Raw genomic sequence first — 14012 nt, 5'->3', positions numbered from 1 at the left:
CGTGACCCGGGCCCATGCCTTGTTTCGCTTGCTATCCCTGCCTCGAAGAAGTCTCCCCAACCCAGACACGGATGCTCACGTCTTCCTACGTCACGTGTGTAAGGTGCTCCTGTTTAACATTAACTATGACACACTCAGGTGTTTAATATTTTTATTTTATTTTATTTTTTTCTCGGAGCTGGGGACCGAACCCAGGGCCTTGCGCTTCCTAGGCAAGCGCTCTACCACTGAGCTAAACCCCCAACCCCAATATTTTTATTTTAATCGTTTGCCATCATGTGTGTTTAGGAACCTCTACGCCATCACGTGCACAAAAAGGCCAACTTTTGGGAATGAACCCATTCCTCCTTTTATTTCGGCATCCAGGGATTGAACCCAGGTTGTTCGTCTTGTGAGCTTTCATTGGCAGAGCCATCTTGCCAATCAAAAAAAATTTTTTTTGAGTAAACGAATGATGGGCATCTCTGACGCGCGAGGGACAGTCGTGATCATCAATTATATAATAGTCACTCGCTCTTCATTTCAATATCCGGCAGGCAAAAGGCTGGAAAGGCTGGAAAGCCTGAAACCCCATCTCTCCCAAGTAGCCAAACTCACTCGAAAAGACCCGTGTTGGCCTCGGAAGGCGTCATTCCTGGCAAGAAAAGCCTTAATGACGTTTAGATGACATAACGTGACGGCTCACCTTACTCAAGACGGGAGAAGCCACAGCTTCCCGGTCACTGAGCAAGAAGTCAGCTGGTCAGCCGTCGGGTGAGACTGGAAGCCGCCTTGTCGGTGGCACAACTATAACCATTCATTTGCATATTTTAGCTACGACTATAACTATTCATTTGCATATTTTAGCTACAACTATAACCATTCATTTTCATATTTTAGCCATTTTGGATTGAGCAGGGAGGAACCCTCCTAGTTCACACTCCCATTCCCCAGGGGTGCGGTATTAGATCAATTTAATAAAAGGTTTTCTGGAATGCCATTGTTTCGGTGACCTTTCTTCCTAAAATTGAGTGAAACTGAAAGAGCTAGCGGCAGGGGAGCAGCAGCAAAGGGTTGGAAGCGACAGCACAGGGGACGGCAGTGGAAGCAGAAGATTAGAGACAGCAGAACTTTCCCAATGACAACCACAAGCCCTGGTCTTCAGAAAAGTTTCGGAGTCCTACCACGCCCGGGAGAGTTATAAGTTATAAGCTATTGGTTTCTGGTTTCTAAGGTCAAAGGTCATCAGTCTCTGGTTATCTCGCCTTGGCGTCAGAGATCTCTGGTTCATTCGGTCGCCCCAGCCCACGAGCTTTGCACACTCAAGGGCCCGACACAGCTTTTTTCCTCACACATCCTCAAGGGCCCGACACAGCTTTTTCCTCGCACGTCCGAAGTTTCCATCCGAGTAGAACAGAAAACACCGCATTGGTAACAACATCACCATTCCGTGACATCATTGACCACCCTTGACACACATGTGGACTCTTGCTGTTAGTTAAACACAGAGTGTTTTTCCACCCAAGTGTGCACATGCATGCCGATGCTTAAACCTGTTCTCACACAAGTGCTCTCTCAGGTATGAAGAACGCAAAAGTATTTTTTACCTCACGGTATTTGCTACGTCTTATAATAATTAGTACGTCAAGCTTTGATGAATAAAACTGTATTCCATATAACACGTGCTGAGACAGAGACATGTGCTGGGGCAGAGACATGTGCTGAGACAGAGACATGTGCTGAGACAGATACATATATCCCGTCTTATTCTGGATTCAGTGCAGTCTGATGTCACCATGCACACACCAAGTTTTCTACCAGTGAGTGTCTCTGATTCCACATGTAACATTTTTATTAATTCTTTTGAGAATTTCATGACGCAGACAACATATTTCAGTCATGTCCCACAGTCCCGTACCCTCTTATCACTTCCGAACTCCATGTCTCCTCTATTGATCTATAAATATTAATGTACATGCATTGTAGAAGACAATACTTATCTATTAAGGTATCATTCATTGCTCATATTTTTCTTTCTTTTCACTTTTATTAAATTTTATTAAATTAAATTTTATTTTATTTTTAAAATTTTATTAATTTACATTTCAAATGTTATTCCCTTTCCCAGTTTCCTGTCCATCGGCCCCCATCCCCTCCCCCTCTCCTTATATAAGGATGTTCCCCTTCCCATCCTCCCCCCATTACCGTCCCCCCAACAATGCCCTACACTGGGGGGCGTCCAAACTTGGCAGGACCAAGGGCCTCTCCTCCCATTGGTGCCCACTAGACTATCCTCTGCTACATATGCAGTTGGAGCCCTGGATCTGTCCATGTGTCATCTTTCTATAGTATTAAAATACTATTAAATAGTGTTCAAATAATTCTTGAAGACTTTCATTCACATGCACCCACGTTTTGTTTTAATTCAGAATTGAAGACAAAATAGTTGATTCGATCTGAGAAATGAGGCCGCATCACTCACGGGAAAAGACGGTCAACCGTCGCATCACTGAGTTAGGCGTGGTTAGAATTCTATAGGAAATGACACTGTCTATAGCTTTGTTGGTCGTGGACTCTGATAAATGAAGAGGCGAGCAGGATCCCTGAACCAGCACCAGCGTGAAACGAACGCATTCTTCCTCTGCCTTTCCTGAGACCAGGACAAATTTTTCTCTTATTTTTATTATATTATATATATATATATATTTTTTTTTTCAAATCATCTTCGGGCTGCAAGTTTTGAACACATCCTCGGACAGCTCAGTTGATGGCCATGGCTACTGCGATGTGTGCAACAGTGCTGTTTTCTCAGGATTCCTTGATATTCCGACTACAGAAATAATAATAATAATAATAATAATAATAATAATAATAATAATAATAATAATAATAATAAAAATTCTCTAACTTTGTCGGTTGTATAAAATTTCCCGTTGTATTTTCTGTTTCAGCAGGAAATCGGTAACGGAACGAGTGAAACACAAGGGATTGGGGGGGGGGTAAAACCCTTTAATGTAACTTTAAAGTTTTTATTTTCTGATAGAAATATCGACTGTTAACATTAGAGCTAAGTAGCGTCCCTTACAGACATGTACGTATAGACCAAATTTTTATTATACATTTACCCGTTGGTTCTAATTCTTTGCTGTAGCGAACGAAGTGAGATGAACACGTATTTTCAGGGTAGGGTGTGGGGTTTCCCGAGTATACGCCCAGGAGTGAAACAGTCAGGTCACATTACCGTATTATTTTTTAATTTTTGAAAATATTCCAAACTGATTCCCATGACAGGTGCATTAATTTATGCCACCGCCAACCGTGATTCTAGGCTCCTTCCTCTCCGCATCACCTCCGACTTTTCCCATCAGATGTGCATGACTGGGGTGAGGCGGTGTCTTAAAATGGTTGGATTTGTGTTTCTCTTATGGCCATGGCTACGGACATTAAAAAAGTTATTTACCATTTGTGGCTCATTTTTGTGTGTGTTTGTTTAGAAGACTACGTTCTGTGCATTTGCCCATTTGTGGCTTAACAATTTAATCTCATTGGTGTTTAATTTCCGCAGTTCTCTGTAAATCCTGGATATCAGCCCTTTTTAAGAATTATTCATTTATTGAAGATAGTAGCACTCTGTGTGCGTGACAGGGCAGAGACTGCTCCGTGTGCGTGGACACGGATCCCATGACAGAGGGTTGCGAGCCACCGTGCAGTCACTGGGAATTGAACTAGGGACCTCTGGGAGAACGGCCGGTGCTCTAACCACTGAGCCATCCCTCCAGCCCCTGCATATTAATTAGCCCTTTTGTGAAGTGTAGCTGGTAAAGATTTGTCTCTTATCCTCTGGACGGTGTGTGAACTGATGGTCGTTTCTCTTGCTGCGCATGTTTTTCACATGTTGATACTTGGGGTCAGTTCCTGTCGAGTTTATGCTCCATTTGAAAGTTCCTGCCTAGACTGAGATCTTCAAGGGTATGTATATATTCAAGGGTGAAAATATATATATATATACATATATATATATGTATATATATATATACACACATATATATATCCTGTGGGTTTCTTTTTCTTTTTTTCCTAAAAGTTTCAGTGTTTCGGGTTTTCAATTAAAGTTTAAATGAAGATAAAACTTTCAGGAACATAAATAGCCTTAGAATGTATGTTATTAAATGAGGTCACGCAATGTCAGAAAGAAAAGATCTATATGTTTTCTCTCATATATATAATCTAGCTGATGATACATATTTACATATAGTTATATATAGTTTTATATACTTATATATAGTTATATATACTTAGTTATATACAGTTATATAGTTTATATATATAGTTATGTATATAGTTATGTAGTTATATATACTTATATATATAGCATTATAGTTACATAGTTATATACTTATATATACTTATATATACCTATGTATAGTTATATAGTTTTATATATTATATATGTAAACAAGCATACATTTAGATACAGTATAACATGAAGAAAAGAGAACATGGAAGGCTACATATAGTGGGGCCATGAATGAGTGAATGAAGTTCATGGATGAGAAGGAATAAAAAGAATCATTTTTTCCAGTTCTCATTCTATCACGGATTTTTTTTTTTTTTTGGTTTTGGCCGTGCACAATATACATCATATATACACCATATACACCGAACGTGTAAAACCTAGTGCATCGCTTCCTGGCTTCCACTCCGAACGTCGAAAGTTAAGTCTTCAGGAAATTCAGGATGAATAATTTGGAGAGTATCAAAGTGGGGTCGTGTGTGATCATATATGGTTATACATCATGTATGGTCTTAAATAAAATGGTGGTGGCGCGTCTCTGTCCTCCTGCTGCCCGTGGGTCCAGATGTGGAATCGCGGTCACTCCTCCAGCGCCACATCTGCTTATGCGCTGCCATGCTTCCCTTTACAGCAGTGACACAACCCTCGAACTGAGGAGGGGTGACAGGCGCAGGTGCGAAGGCAACCTCAGTCCAGCTGCTGAGCCTCACACCCCAGGATCTCGAGCCGCAGAGCAATTTGCCGCTCCCACACTTGGGGGTGAATCCGAAGGTATCGAGTGAAGCGCGGGGGGTGCAGAGAGTTCACCATGGGCGTGGACGCATCCCGGTTACCCTGAAAAACCTGCAGGAGGACACAGGAGTCACTTCTACTCCCCACAACACACAAGTGAGTGTGTCACAACAGCTAGCGCAACACACAAGTGCATGTGTCACTTCCGCTTTGCACAACACATGGGGGAGTGTGGCACGGCGCTTATAAATAAAGGGAAAAATAAATGCACGATTAAAAAAAAATCTGATAAAAGACCACACCATGCATCACGCTCCTCGCCTGAAATCGCCTTAAATCTAAGTCAGGGTGGCGAGGACATGAAGCGCTTCCTGTACACATGCATGTGAGGCTGGGGTACAGATACACACGCATGTGAGGCTGCATGCCATCGGACCCCGAGACTCGTGAGGTAGGATGCGCACGGCAGCAGCGTGTTGTCACATGCAAGCAGCACATACGTGACCGGGCAGATCCCGAAGGCCCAACCAAGTTACATGAAGCTGCTCGAATGCCTGTTGGTTTCCACTCTGTTACATGGGACGCCATGGGATGCGATGCACCTATGGCCTCGCCGGGCGTTGCCTTGTAAAAGGCGACTTCCGCCGAGGGGATGACGCCGCCTGGGTCGTGGCTCTGCCTCTGACCCCGCCCCCATCATGGCTCTGCCTCTGACTCCATCCCGGTCATGACTCCGTGGGCACAGACAGAGCAGCTACGGTGGCAGCGACGGTGGCTCAACAACACGGACTTCCGGTCACCAAGACTGACCTGGCCACAGCTGCTGCCGAGAGCCAGATGTGCCAACGGCAGGGACCAACCCTGAGCCCCGGGTTGGGCGCCATTCCTGAGATAACCACTGAGCTACCTGGTGAAATGACCACCGAGCCACCTGGTGAGATGACCACTGAGCCACCTGGTGAGATGACCATTGAGCAACCTGTCCACATTGGGCTATGTCCTCCATGGTATCCTGCACTGTTACGTCACATGAAGGGACTTATTTCACAGCCCAAGGAGTGTGACCAGGGGCACACGGTCATGGAACTCAGTGGTCACACCGTGGTCCCGTCATCGGCCCTGGGTAGACGCAGTGACGGCGCCAATGCGGGGGGCAGGAACATGGATGGCTGGGGCAGAATGTGGGTCAGTGACCAATCAGAGGGCAGTACGATTTCCCCCATACCCAGGATGCATGGGTCCAGGGGGTGGAGGGTGGAGAAGGATTAGCCACGCCCACCATCGCCCCTCGTGACCTTTTGGAAAGTTTTAGCTTCCAGTGCCCATGCCCCCAGGTTCCACTAAGTGAGTTTTGGGTCTGGAACAGGAAGTGCACCTCCGCCCTGCTCAGACCCCGCCCTGCTCAGACTCCACCCTGTTCATTCTGGGCTCCTAATGCCCCGGGGGCGATGGGGTAACACGGGAAGAGCGGCGTGAGGAGGGGTGACAGACCCGCGCTGCCACGGGGGTCAGGTTGCGTGTCCACGGTGCAGGTGAGGGGGTCACGTGTGGAGGGAGGTGAGGGGTCACGTGTGCAGTGCGGGTCACACCTAGGCCCTCGCTCGGTTCTACCAAGTCCAGATATCAAAGTCGATGGGAAACCATGACCCCGCAACCCAAGCAGGGTAAGGTCACAGAGTGGGAGATATGACAAGCATTGAATGGTCAAGATCCAACATTACACAGTCCAGGTTAGCCTACGCACGCTGCAGAGTCCAGGTTAGCCCGGCCTACGCGCTCTGCAGAGTCCAGGTTAGCCCGGCCTGGTGACAGGACGGAGTTACTGTGAGCACCACGCCCTTTCCAGGAGAAATACCTTGACCTTGCCGTCTTGCAAGACGTGAGTCCAGTGGCGGCCATCTTGGCTGGTGGAGACGAGGAACTTTTTCACAAACATGGCAGTGAGGAGAGACCGCGCGCCCTGGGTGACGACGCCGGTGACTTTCACAGTCCTCTGCAAGTCCACCTGCAGCCACTGTGTGGGATCATTCACCTGGAGGGCAGAAATTCGAATACAATCTCCTCCGTGACTGTTTGCTGAGGCTGGGAGGACCCCACAACCATCTTTGTGACCACGTAACAGCGCTAACCTCTGCGCACCATGGTGGACAGCGCTTACCACTGCACATCACAGTGGACAGCACTTACCATGGCGGATCACGGTTCACAGCGCTAACCACTGCGCTTCACGGTGGACAGCGCTTACACGTAGGAAACACAAGGGCATCTCCCCATTTCCCATCCTCCTCAGGTGTGGGGTGAATGCGCGCCGCTCACCTGGGGTCGCCAGGCGTTGGCCCCACCCCGGAGGTGAAGCCGAGCGAGCGCAGGCAGCCAAGCAGAGAACGTGGTGCTGAGGTGGGACGAGGCAGTGACCTGCGTGTCCGAGATCCATCCACTCTCCATGCCCAGGGGCGCGCTGCAGCCTCGGAGAGACGAGAGTGGCGGGTTGTCGCCTCACTTCCTCCTCACTTCCTCCTCACTTCCCCCTCACTTCCTCCCCTCACTTCCTCCTCACTGTTCAGGTCGCAGCCGAGCAGCTCCATGCGCAGGGCGGTACGGATGCTGGCATGTGTGGGGTGCACACGGATGTAGCGGGCAACGATCGGGGGGTCGAAGCGGTTGTGCCTCACAGTGGACGCGTCCACGTTGCCGAAGAAAACCTATGGGGAGGGATCACGGGAAACACATGTGTACAGTGGAGTACTACACGGCCGTGAAAAATGACCACTTCATGAATTCCGCAGACGAAAAACACGGAGCCTGTGCGGAGGCAGGGCACGGCACATGTGAAGACTTATTCATTTATTTTACATGTATGACCTCACTGTCCTGGACGCACTGGAAGAGGGCGTCGCATCCCATGACGCATGGCTGGGCGTCGCTGTGTGCTTGCTGGGAACTGAACTCGGGACCTCTGGGAGAGCAGTCGGTGCTCTAACCACTGAACCACCTCTCCAGCCCATAAAGCACAGCACCAACCCCACAACAGCACCAACCAAGCACACGCACACGGGAGAACCCGTTACATGGAAGAACACATAACACGGGAGAACCCATCACACGGGAGAACCCGTTGCATGGGAGAACACATTACACGAGAGAACACATTACACGTCACATGGGAGAACCTGTTACATGGGAGAACACATTACATGGAAGAACCCGATACATGGGAGAACCTGATACATGGGAGAACCCTTTATGTGGGAGAACCTGTTACATGGGAGAACCCATCACATACCATCAGGCTTCCCGTGGAGTTTCCTCGGTAGCTCAGCCACTGCTTCCCATCCAGGCTGTACATGATGATGAACTGAGACACATAAAGGCTGGAAAGTCTGTGACGGGCGCCCTGCGTCTCGATGCCGTGAAGAATCATGGGCGCCAGGAGATCCACCTGCCAATTAGAAGGACACGCATTTTAATGTATGTTAAAGACCATGGGGCATATGTGTGACGGTTTGACCGTGTATGTATGGAAGACCATGGGACATACATGTGATGGTCTGACCACATATGTCCTCAAAGCCCACCCCACAGTGACTCAATTCCTCCAATAAGGCCACACCTCCTAATGGAGCTACCCCTGTGGCTGAGCATGTGACCCACTGATCTACAGGGGTTCAGCCTGCAGTAACCACCACCCATGGTCATGGAAAGCGTTCCGAGGCTGGACTCCAAGTAGCAGGAAGTGGGAGGGGTGTGTGTCCTTCACGCTGTTACATGTGAGTCATTCATTACAGATATAATTATGAATAAAACATATATCATTGTATGAATGTTATATGATATACTGTGTTAATAGATTATTATATACTATTATAATGCTATATAACATAATCATGAATATAATTTAATATAATTAAAATAAAGTACATTATATTATTATATTAATATGACATTGTATTAATAGATAATAATATATAATATATTGTATTAATATATGATAATGTACTATCATATAGTATGATATATAGTTATGGATATAACAATATAATTATGAATATAATATATTATAAAATCATTATATAATATGTTATATGGTATACTGTGTTAATAGATCACTATATCATATATTATTACATACTATAACATATAATCATGGACATAACATGATCACGGCTATAACACGTCATCCTATGCATATGTTAAGCGCTGTCCCACAGCACACGCGGTGCCGCCCCCACCATACGTCCTGACCTTGATCCACGCGAATGGCTCCTTGGCACTCCAGGCATTCACGGATCCCGCGTTGTGAAGCCTCGCGAGCTGCGGGGTCCACAGCCCTTCACCGCAGGGGCGAGAGAGAGAGAGAGAGAGAGAGAGAGAGAGAGAGAGAGAGAGAGCGAGAGAGAGCGGCCATATTGTTACAGTGACTTTCAATCTATACGTTATATTATTGTAATACACATATAGGGGGTGGATGAGATGGGTGAGGGAGGGGAGGGAAGGCTGAGATGGGCGGGGGAGGGGAGGGGTTGATGAGTTTCCCCACAGTGGGGAGGGGGGACCCGCAGTGCCCCCTCCCGCAGAAGGGCAGGACATCAGGCAGGGGTGGGGCTATGGGTGTTGTCGGAACCAAGATGGCCACGGTCAGAGCCGAGGCTCCCCCCCACTAACTCCGCTCCGCTCGAGGACACAGGTTCGACCCCCGACACCCAAGAGGAGAGGCAGGCGGGACGCGAATCCCAGACTCGGGGTCCCAACGCTTACCGTGGTAGCCGGAAGCCGTGATCTGCGAGTCCCGGATGTAACCGGAAGCCATGCCGAGCGGGACCTGGCAGCCTGGAACCACATGGACGCGGGGTCAGCTGGACGCACAGACACAACCACCTCTTAGTCTCTCCTGCTCTGAGAGGGACACACCCACTCCAACAGGGCCACAGCCACTCTGGTAGGGCCACGCCCACGCCCCAGGGCCACACCAATTGTCTGCTTTGACAAATGCGGCCGCGTCAGGGAGGACGGCAGCCGTAGGGAAGGAGGCCAAATGGTTAGTTCCCAGTCCGGTTACTCACGCGTGCTGTACACCAGGAAGAGGGCGCTCATCCCAGCCCGTAGGTGCTCGCCCACCAGGCTCTCCACCCGCCAGATCCCCGCTCTGGACGGCAACATCTCCACGGTTGTGAACACGCCTTGGGGGACCGGAAGGAACAAAGATTATTTCCTGGGAAAAGTAAGGATGGTGGGTTGGGGAGGGCGGCTCACTGGTTAGAGCGGTGACTGCTGTCCCAGAGGTCCCGAGTTTGGTTCCCGGTGACCACGCGGTGGCTCACGACAGTATGTGACGGGGTCCGATGCCGTCTTCGGGTGTCTGAACCCACCGGTCATTCACCCCTCGTGACAGGAAACCTCCAACCTCTCCGGGGCGCGCGTGCGCGCACACACACACACGCACACGCACACATGACACAGACACAGGTACGCACACATAGACACACACAGACATAGGTACACACACGCACACATACGCACATGCACACACACACACACGCATGGACACACACATGCACACGCACACGCACACATGACACAGACACAGGCACGCACACATAGACACACACAGACACAGGTACACACACGCACACATACGCACATGCACACACACACACACGCATGGACACAAACACGCAGACACACACACATGCACACACACACACTCAGTGAAAACGGGGCGGAGTCACACTACTTAGAGGGACAAGTGGAAACTGACGTCATCAGTGCTTCCTCCATGCGTTGTTCACATCTGTGAACGTCTGTCAGGCTCTCCCTGTTCTATGTGAGTTCATGGCCGCCATCTTCACACGTGCCAGCAGAGGGCGTCGGATCCCATGACACACGGCTTTGAGCCACTGTGTGGCCGCCGGGAATTGAACTCTGGACCTCTGCAGTCGGCGCTCTAACCACTGAGCCACCTCCCCAGTCCCCAGCAATCAGTGTCGACAGCTGCACATACACTGTGGGGTTCGTGAGGAAAGCACTGCCCGGTGTGAATTATTGATTCCAAGTATTCTTTATGTTCCTGGAATTACATCATTCGTTTGCTGATTCATTTATCTCTGTGTCTGGGATAAAGTGCGCGTCCCCATGAATGTATAAAACACAGAATGTATAGAGAGCAGAATGTATAGAGAACAGAATGTATAGAGCACAGAAGGTATAGAGCACAGAAGGTATAAAGCACAGAACGTGTAGCGAACAGAATGTATAGAGCACAGAACGTATAGAACACAGAATGTATAGAGAACAGAATGTATACAGCACAGCATCACGTGGACCCCCGTGAACATATAGGGTATAGCTCACAGCCGCGCGCACCTGGGTACAGGTTGCACACCGCCGTCCTGTGCTCGCCCCCGTCCCGCACGGTGACGCTGTGCGCGCTGAAATGCACGGACTGTGCGTGCCCGGGGTCGCCCATGCTGAGCAGATGCCACCTCGTCCTCCGACCTTCCGCCATCACCAGGCCAAGCAGAGCATCTGCGACGTAACCATTCACGGCTGAGGAGGAAGTGATGCACAGAAAGTCATCACCCTCGGCTCTGACAACTTCCTGTCTCTCCCCAGAAAATAACACTTTACGTATGGATGACATGCACACTGAGTAATATTTATGTATGGACGACGTGCATGCTGAGTAATATTTACTTATGGATGACGCGCACGCTGAGTAATATTTACGTATGGATGACGTATGCACGCTGAGTAATTTACGTATGGATGACAGTCACGCTGAGTAATCACGCTGAGTAATATTTACGTATGGATGACGTGCACACGAGTAATATTTACGTATGGATGACGTATACACCGTTCTTCTTTACCATGGAAGCGGTACTCTTCTCTCCAGGCGGGGTCTCCCGCGGGGGTGCCGCGGGGCGGCCTGCACTTCCGGTCCAGGTTCTCAGCGCAGTACCAGCTCTTGGTCTCATCGAACACCGCGAAGAGCAGCGCGAACTCCTGCACTGCGAGCGGCCGCGCGTGCGAGGGGTGCAGGGTGGAGGCGTGGCACACGAGCAGTGGCCCAATCAGCCCCGAGTGCAGGTCTCGCTCCTAGAGTGACGCGGCAGCTGCATCAGCGTCCGCTTGTATGCGTTGGCCAGCCGCGTTCCATCGATCACATCGATCACAGTGATCGCATTAATTGTCTCTCATGTGCATTAATCGCAATAATTAATTTTATCAATCGCAGTAATTGCATTAATCGTATCGATCGCATTAATTGCACTAATTAATTGTAACAATTGTATCCATCGCGTTAATTTCATTAATTAATTGTAATAACTGTATTAGTTGTATTGATTGCATTAAAGTCCTCTCAGGTGCATCAATTGCACTATTCATTCTCCCTAGAACATTCCAGAGCGACATTTCTGACACAGAACAGTGACGCCAACGCCCTGGCCTAAAACGTCCCGCTGTGCTGAGCGTGAACACTGAGACTTTTAGCCCAGTGGTCAGGACGTAAAAACCAGCCTGGAAAGGGTAGCCAAATGGTCAGGATCGCTGGCTGCTCTTCCAGAATTATCTGTCTCATTCCCAGTACCCGCATGGCGGCTCACGACTATTTTTTGACTCCAGTCCCAGGGAACCTGAAGTCTCCCCCGGGTCTCTCATGTGTGCGTCGGGATTGCATACGGCGCGCACACGCGAGCACCGGCGAAATCCCCACGCGCATCAAGAGGTCGCCCCCTACCCCGCCCGGACACCCCCGTAGCCCGCAGCTTACGAGGTCCACGTCGGAGAAATAGGCCCAGGCCTTGCAGTCAAACTCGCCGTCCGTGGGCGCCATGTGGGGCCGGACTCTCCAGAAGTAAGTTTTGGTCTCGTTGGGCCGCACAAAGTTGCTCCTTGGTGCAGCTCCACCGTCGGCTTCCGGGTAGGACACGAGGCTGGAGTAGAAGGAGTAGGGGCGGGAGGCCTGGTTCCGGAAGGTCACCTGGGTAAAGACGCAGACGAGTAATTTTTATCAGAGTGATAAAAACCTAAGGAGAAAAAATGCAGACTTAGAGGAGAAAGTTACCAGGAAAATTCATTCATTCGCTTTAAATTTAATTCAAATTCCGAGTTCACAACGTGAAAAATCCTTAAACGCTCAGAGGGAGGCGGGTTAGGGGATGGGCATCGTTCAAAAGGACACACGGACAGGGTCGCACGGACACACGGACTCGGTTGCACACGGTTTGCACTTCCTGATACCGCGACCCTCACGTTGTGCCGACCCGCGGTACTGGGCAGAAGTTAATGTAAATAGCCGATGTATAGGATACCTGACATGTGGGTCACGTGATCACCCAAAGGCATCCTCACCTACAGGTTGAGACACGCCGGCCTGGACAACGTGACTCCTACTTCCACCCTACACACGCACGTACGTCATTCCCACGCACATATGTCATTCCCACAACCAGGAGGCGACTGAACATATAGAATCATGTCCGTGACCAGCGCGTCCGCGACTCACCACGATGTTGTCCTCCACTTCCGCCCGTATGTATGGCCCCAGTAGCCCCAGGTGTGCGTCCAGCTCCCCACGGTGCACGCGCTGCGTGAACGACCCGTCCGTGAACTCACGGAAAACCACTTTCCGGAACCTAGCTGCGTCCCCACTCCACGCCCTGGAGAGAAAAATCTGTGTTTTTCGGACCCGCAAAGAACAGCGCCTCATGCTTTTCTTCCCCCCGTGTGTGAGGTCACACTTGGGCAGGGTCCGAGATTCACAGCGAATGTGACTGCGCGGGCAGGAGAGGGACGGAGACGAAAGGGGATTCTCAGGAGTGGGGCGTGCGGCTCAGTGAGCAGCGCTGGCCAACGCGCAAGGGGTCTCGGGGTCACATTTCTAGTGCAGCATAAATCGATGATGGCGGCAGCGTCGGTGACTATGGCAAGGGAGGAGGGAGAGAGAGGCGAGGAGACGAGAGAGTTGTAGGTTTTGGTTTGGGTGACACATACACTCATATGCACA

The 14012-nt window shown here is 49.6% G+C and overlaps 1 protein-coding gene across 14 annotated transcripts in view; it reads right to left on the bottom strand.

Moving 5' to 3' along the window:
* Positions 1 to 2994: 2994 nt before the first annotated feature.
* F8 (coagulation factor VIII) overlaps positions 2995 to 14012 on the bottom strand; it is a 32059-nt gene continuing 21041 nt past the window's right edge. For 2 of the 14 annotated variants that reach the window (XM_087592665.1, XM_087592668.1), the window contains 12 exons: positions 13512 to 13665; positions 12777 to 12986; positions 11872 to 12100; positions 11366 to 11548; positions 10066 to 10182; positions 9761 to 9832; positions 9248 to 9333; positions 8289 to 8444; positions 7563 to 7707; positions 7322 to 7470; positions 6861 to 7037; positions 2995 to 5116 (listed from right to left, as the gene is read on the bottom strand). In XM_087592665.1, the coding sequence (XP_087448791.1) occupies positions 4961 to 5116; positions 6861 to 7037; positions 7322 to 7470; positions 7563 to 7707; positions 8289 to 8444; positions 9248 to 9333; positions 9761 to 9832; positions 10066 to 10182; positions 11366 to 11548; positions 11872 to 12100; positions 12777 to 12986; positions 13512 to 13665 (1834 nt within the window). In that variant the 3' untranslated portion in view covers positions 2995 to 4960. 14 annotated transcript variants of the gene reach the window in all.

The sequence above is a fragment of the Rattus norvegicus genome, chromosome 18 (assembly GCF_021556685.1).
Source record: "Rattus norvegicus strain SHRSP/BbbUtx chromosome 18, alternate assembly SHRSP_T2T, whole genome shotgun sequence".
Lineage (NCBI taxonomy): Eukaryota > Metazoa > Chordata > Mammalia > Rodentia > Muridae > Rattus > Rattus norvegicus.
Note: the sequence above shows the minus strand (reverse complement) of the source record. Positions and strands in the feature narration are given on the sequence as shown.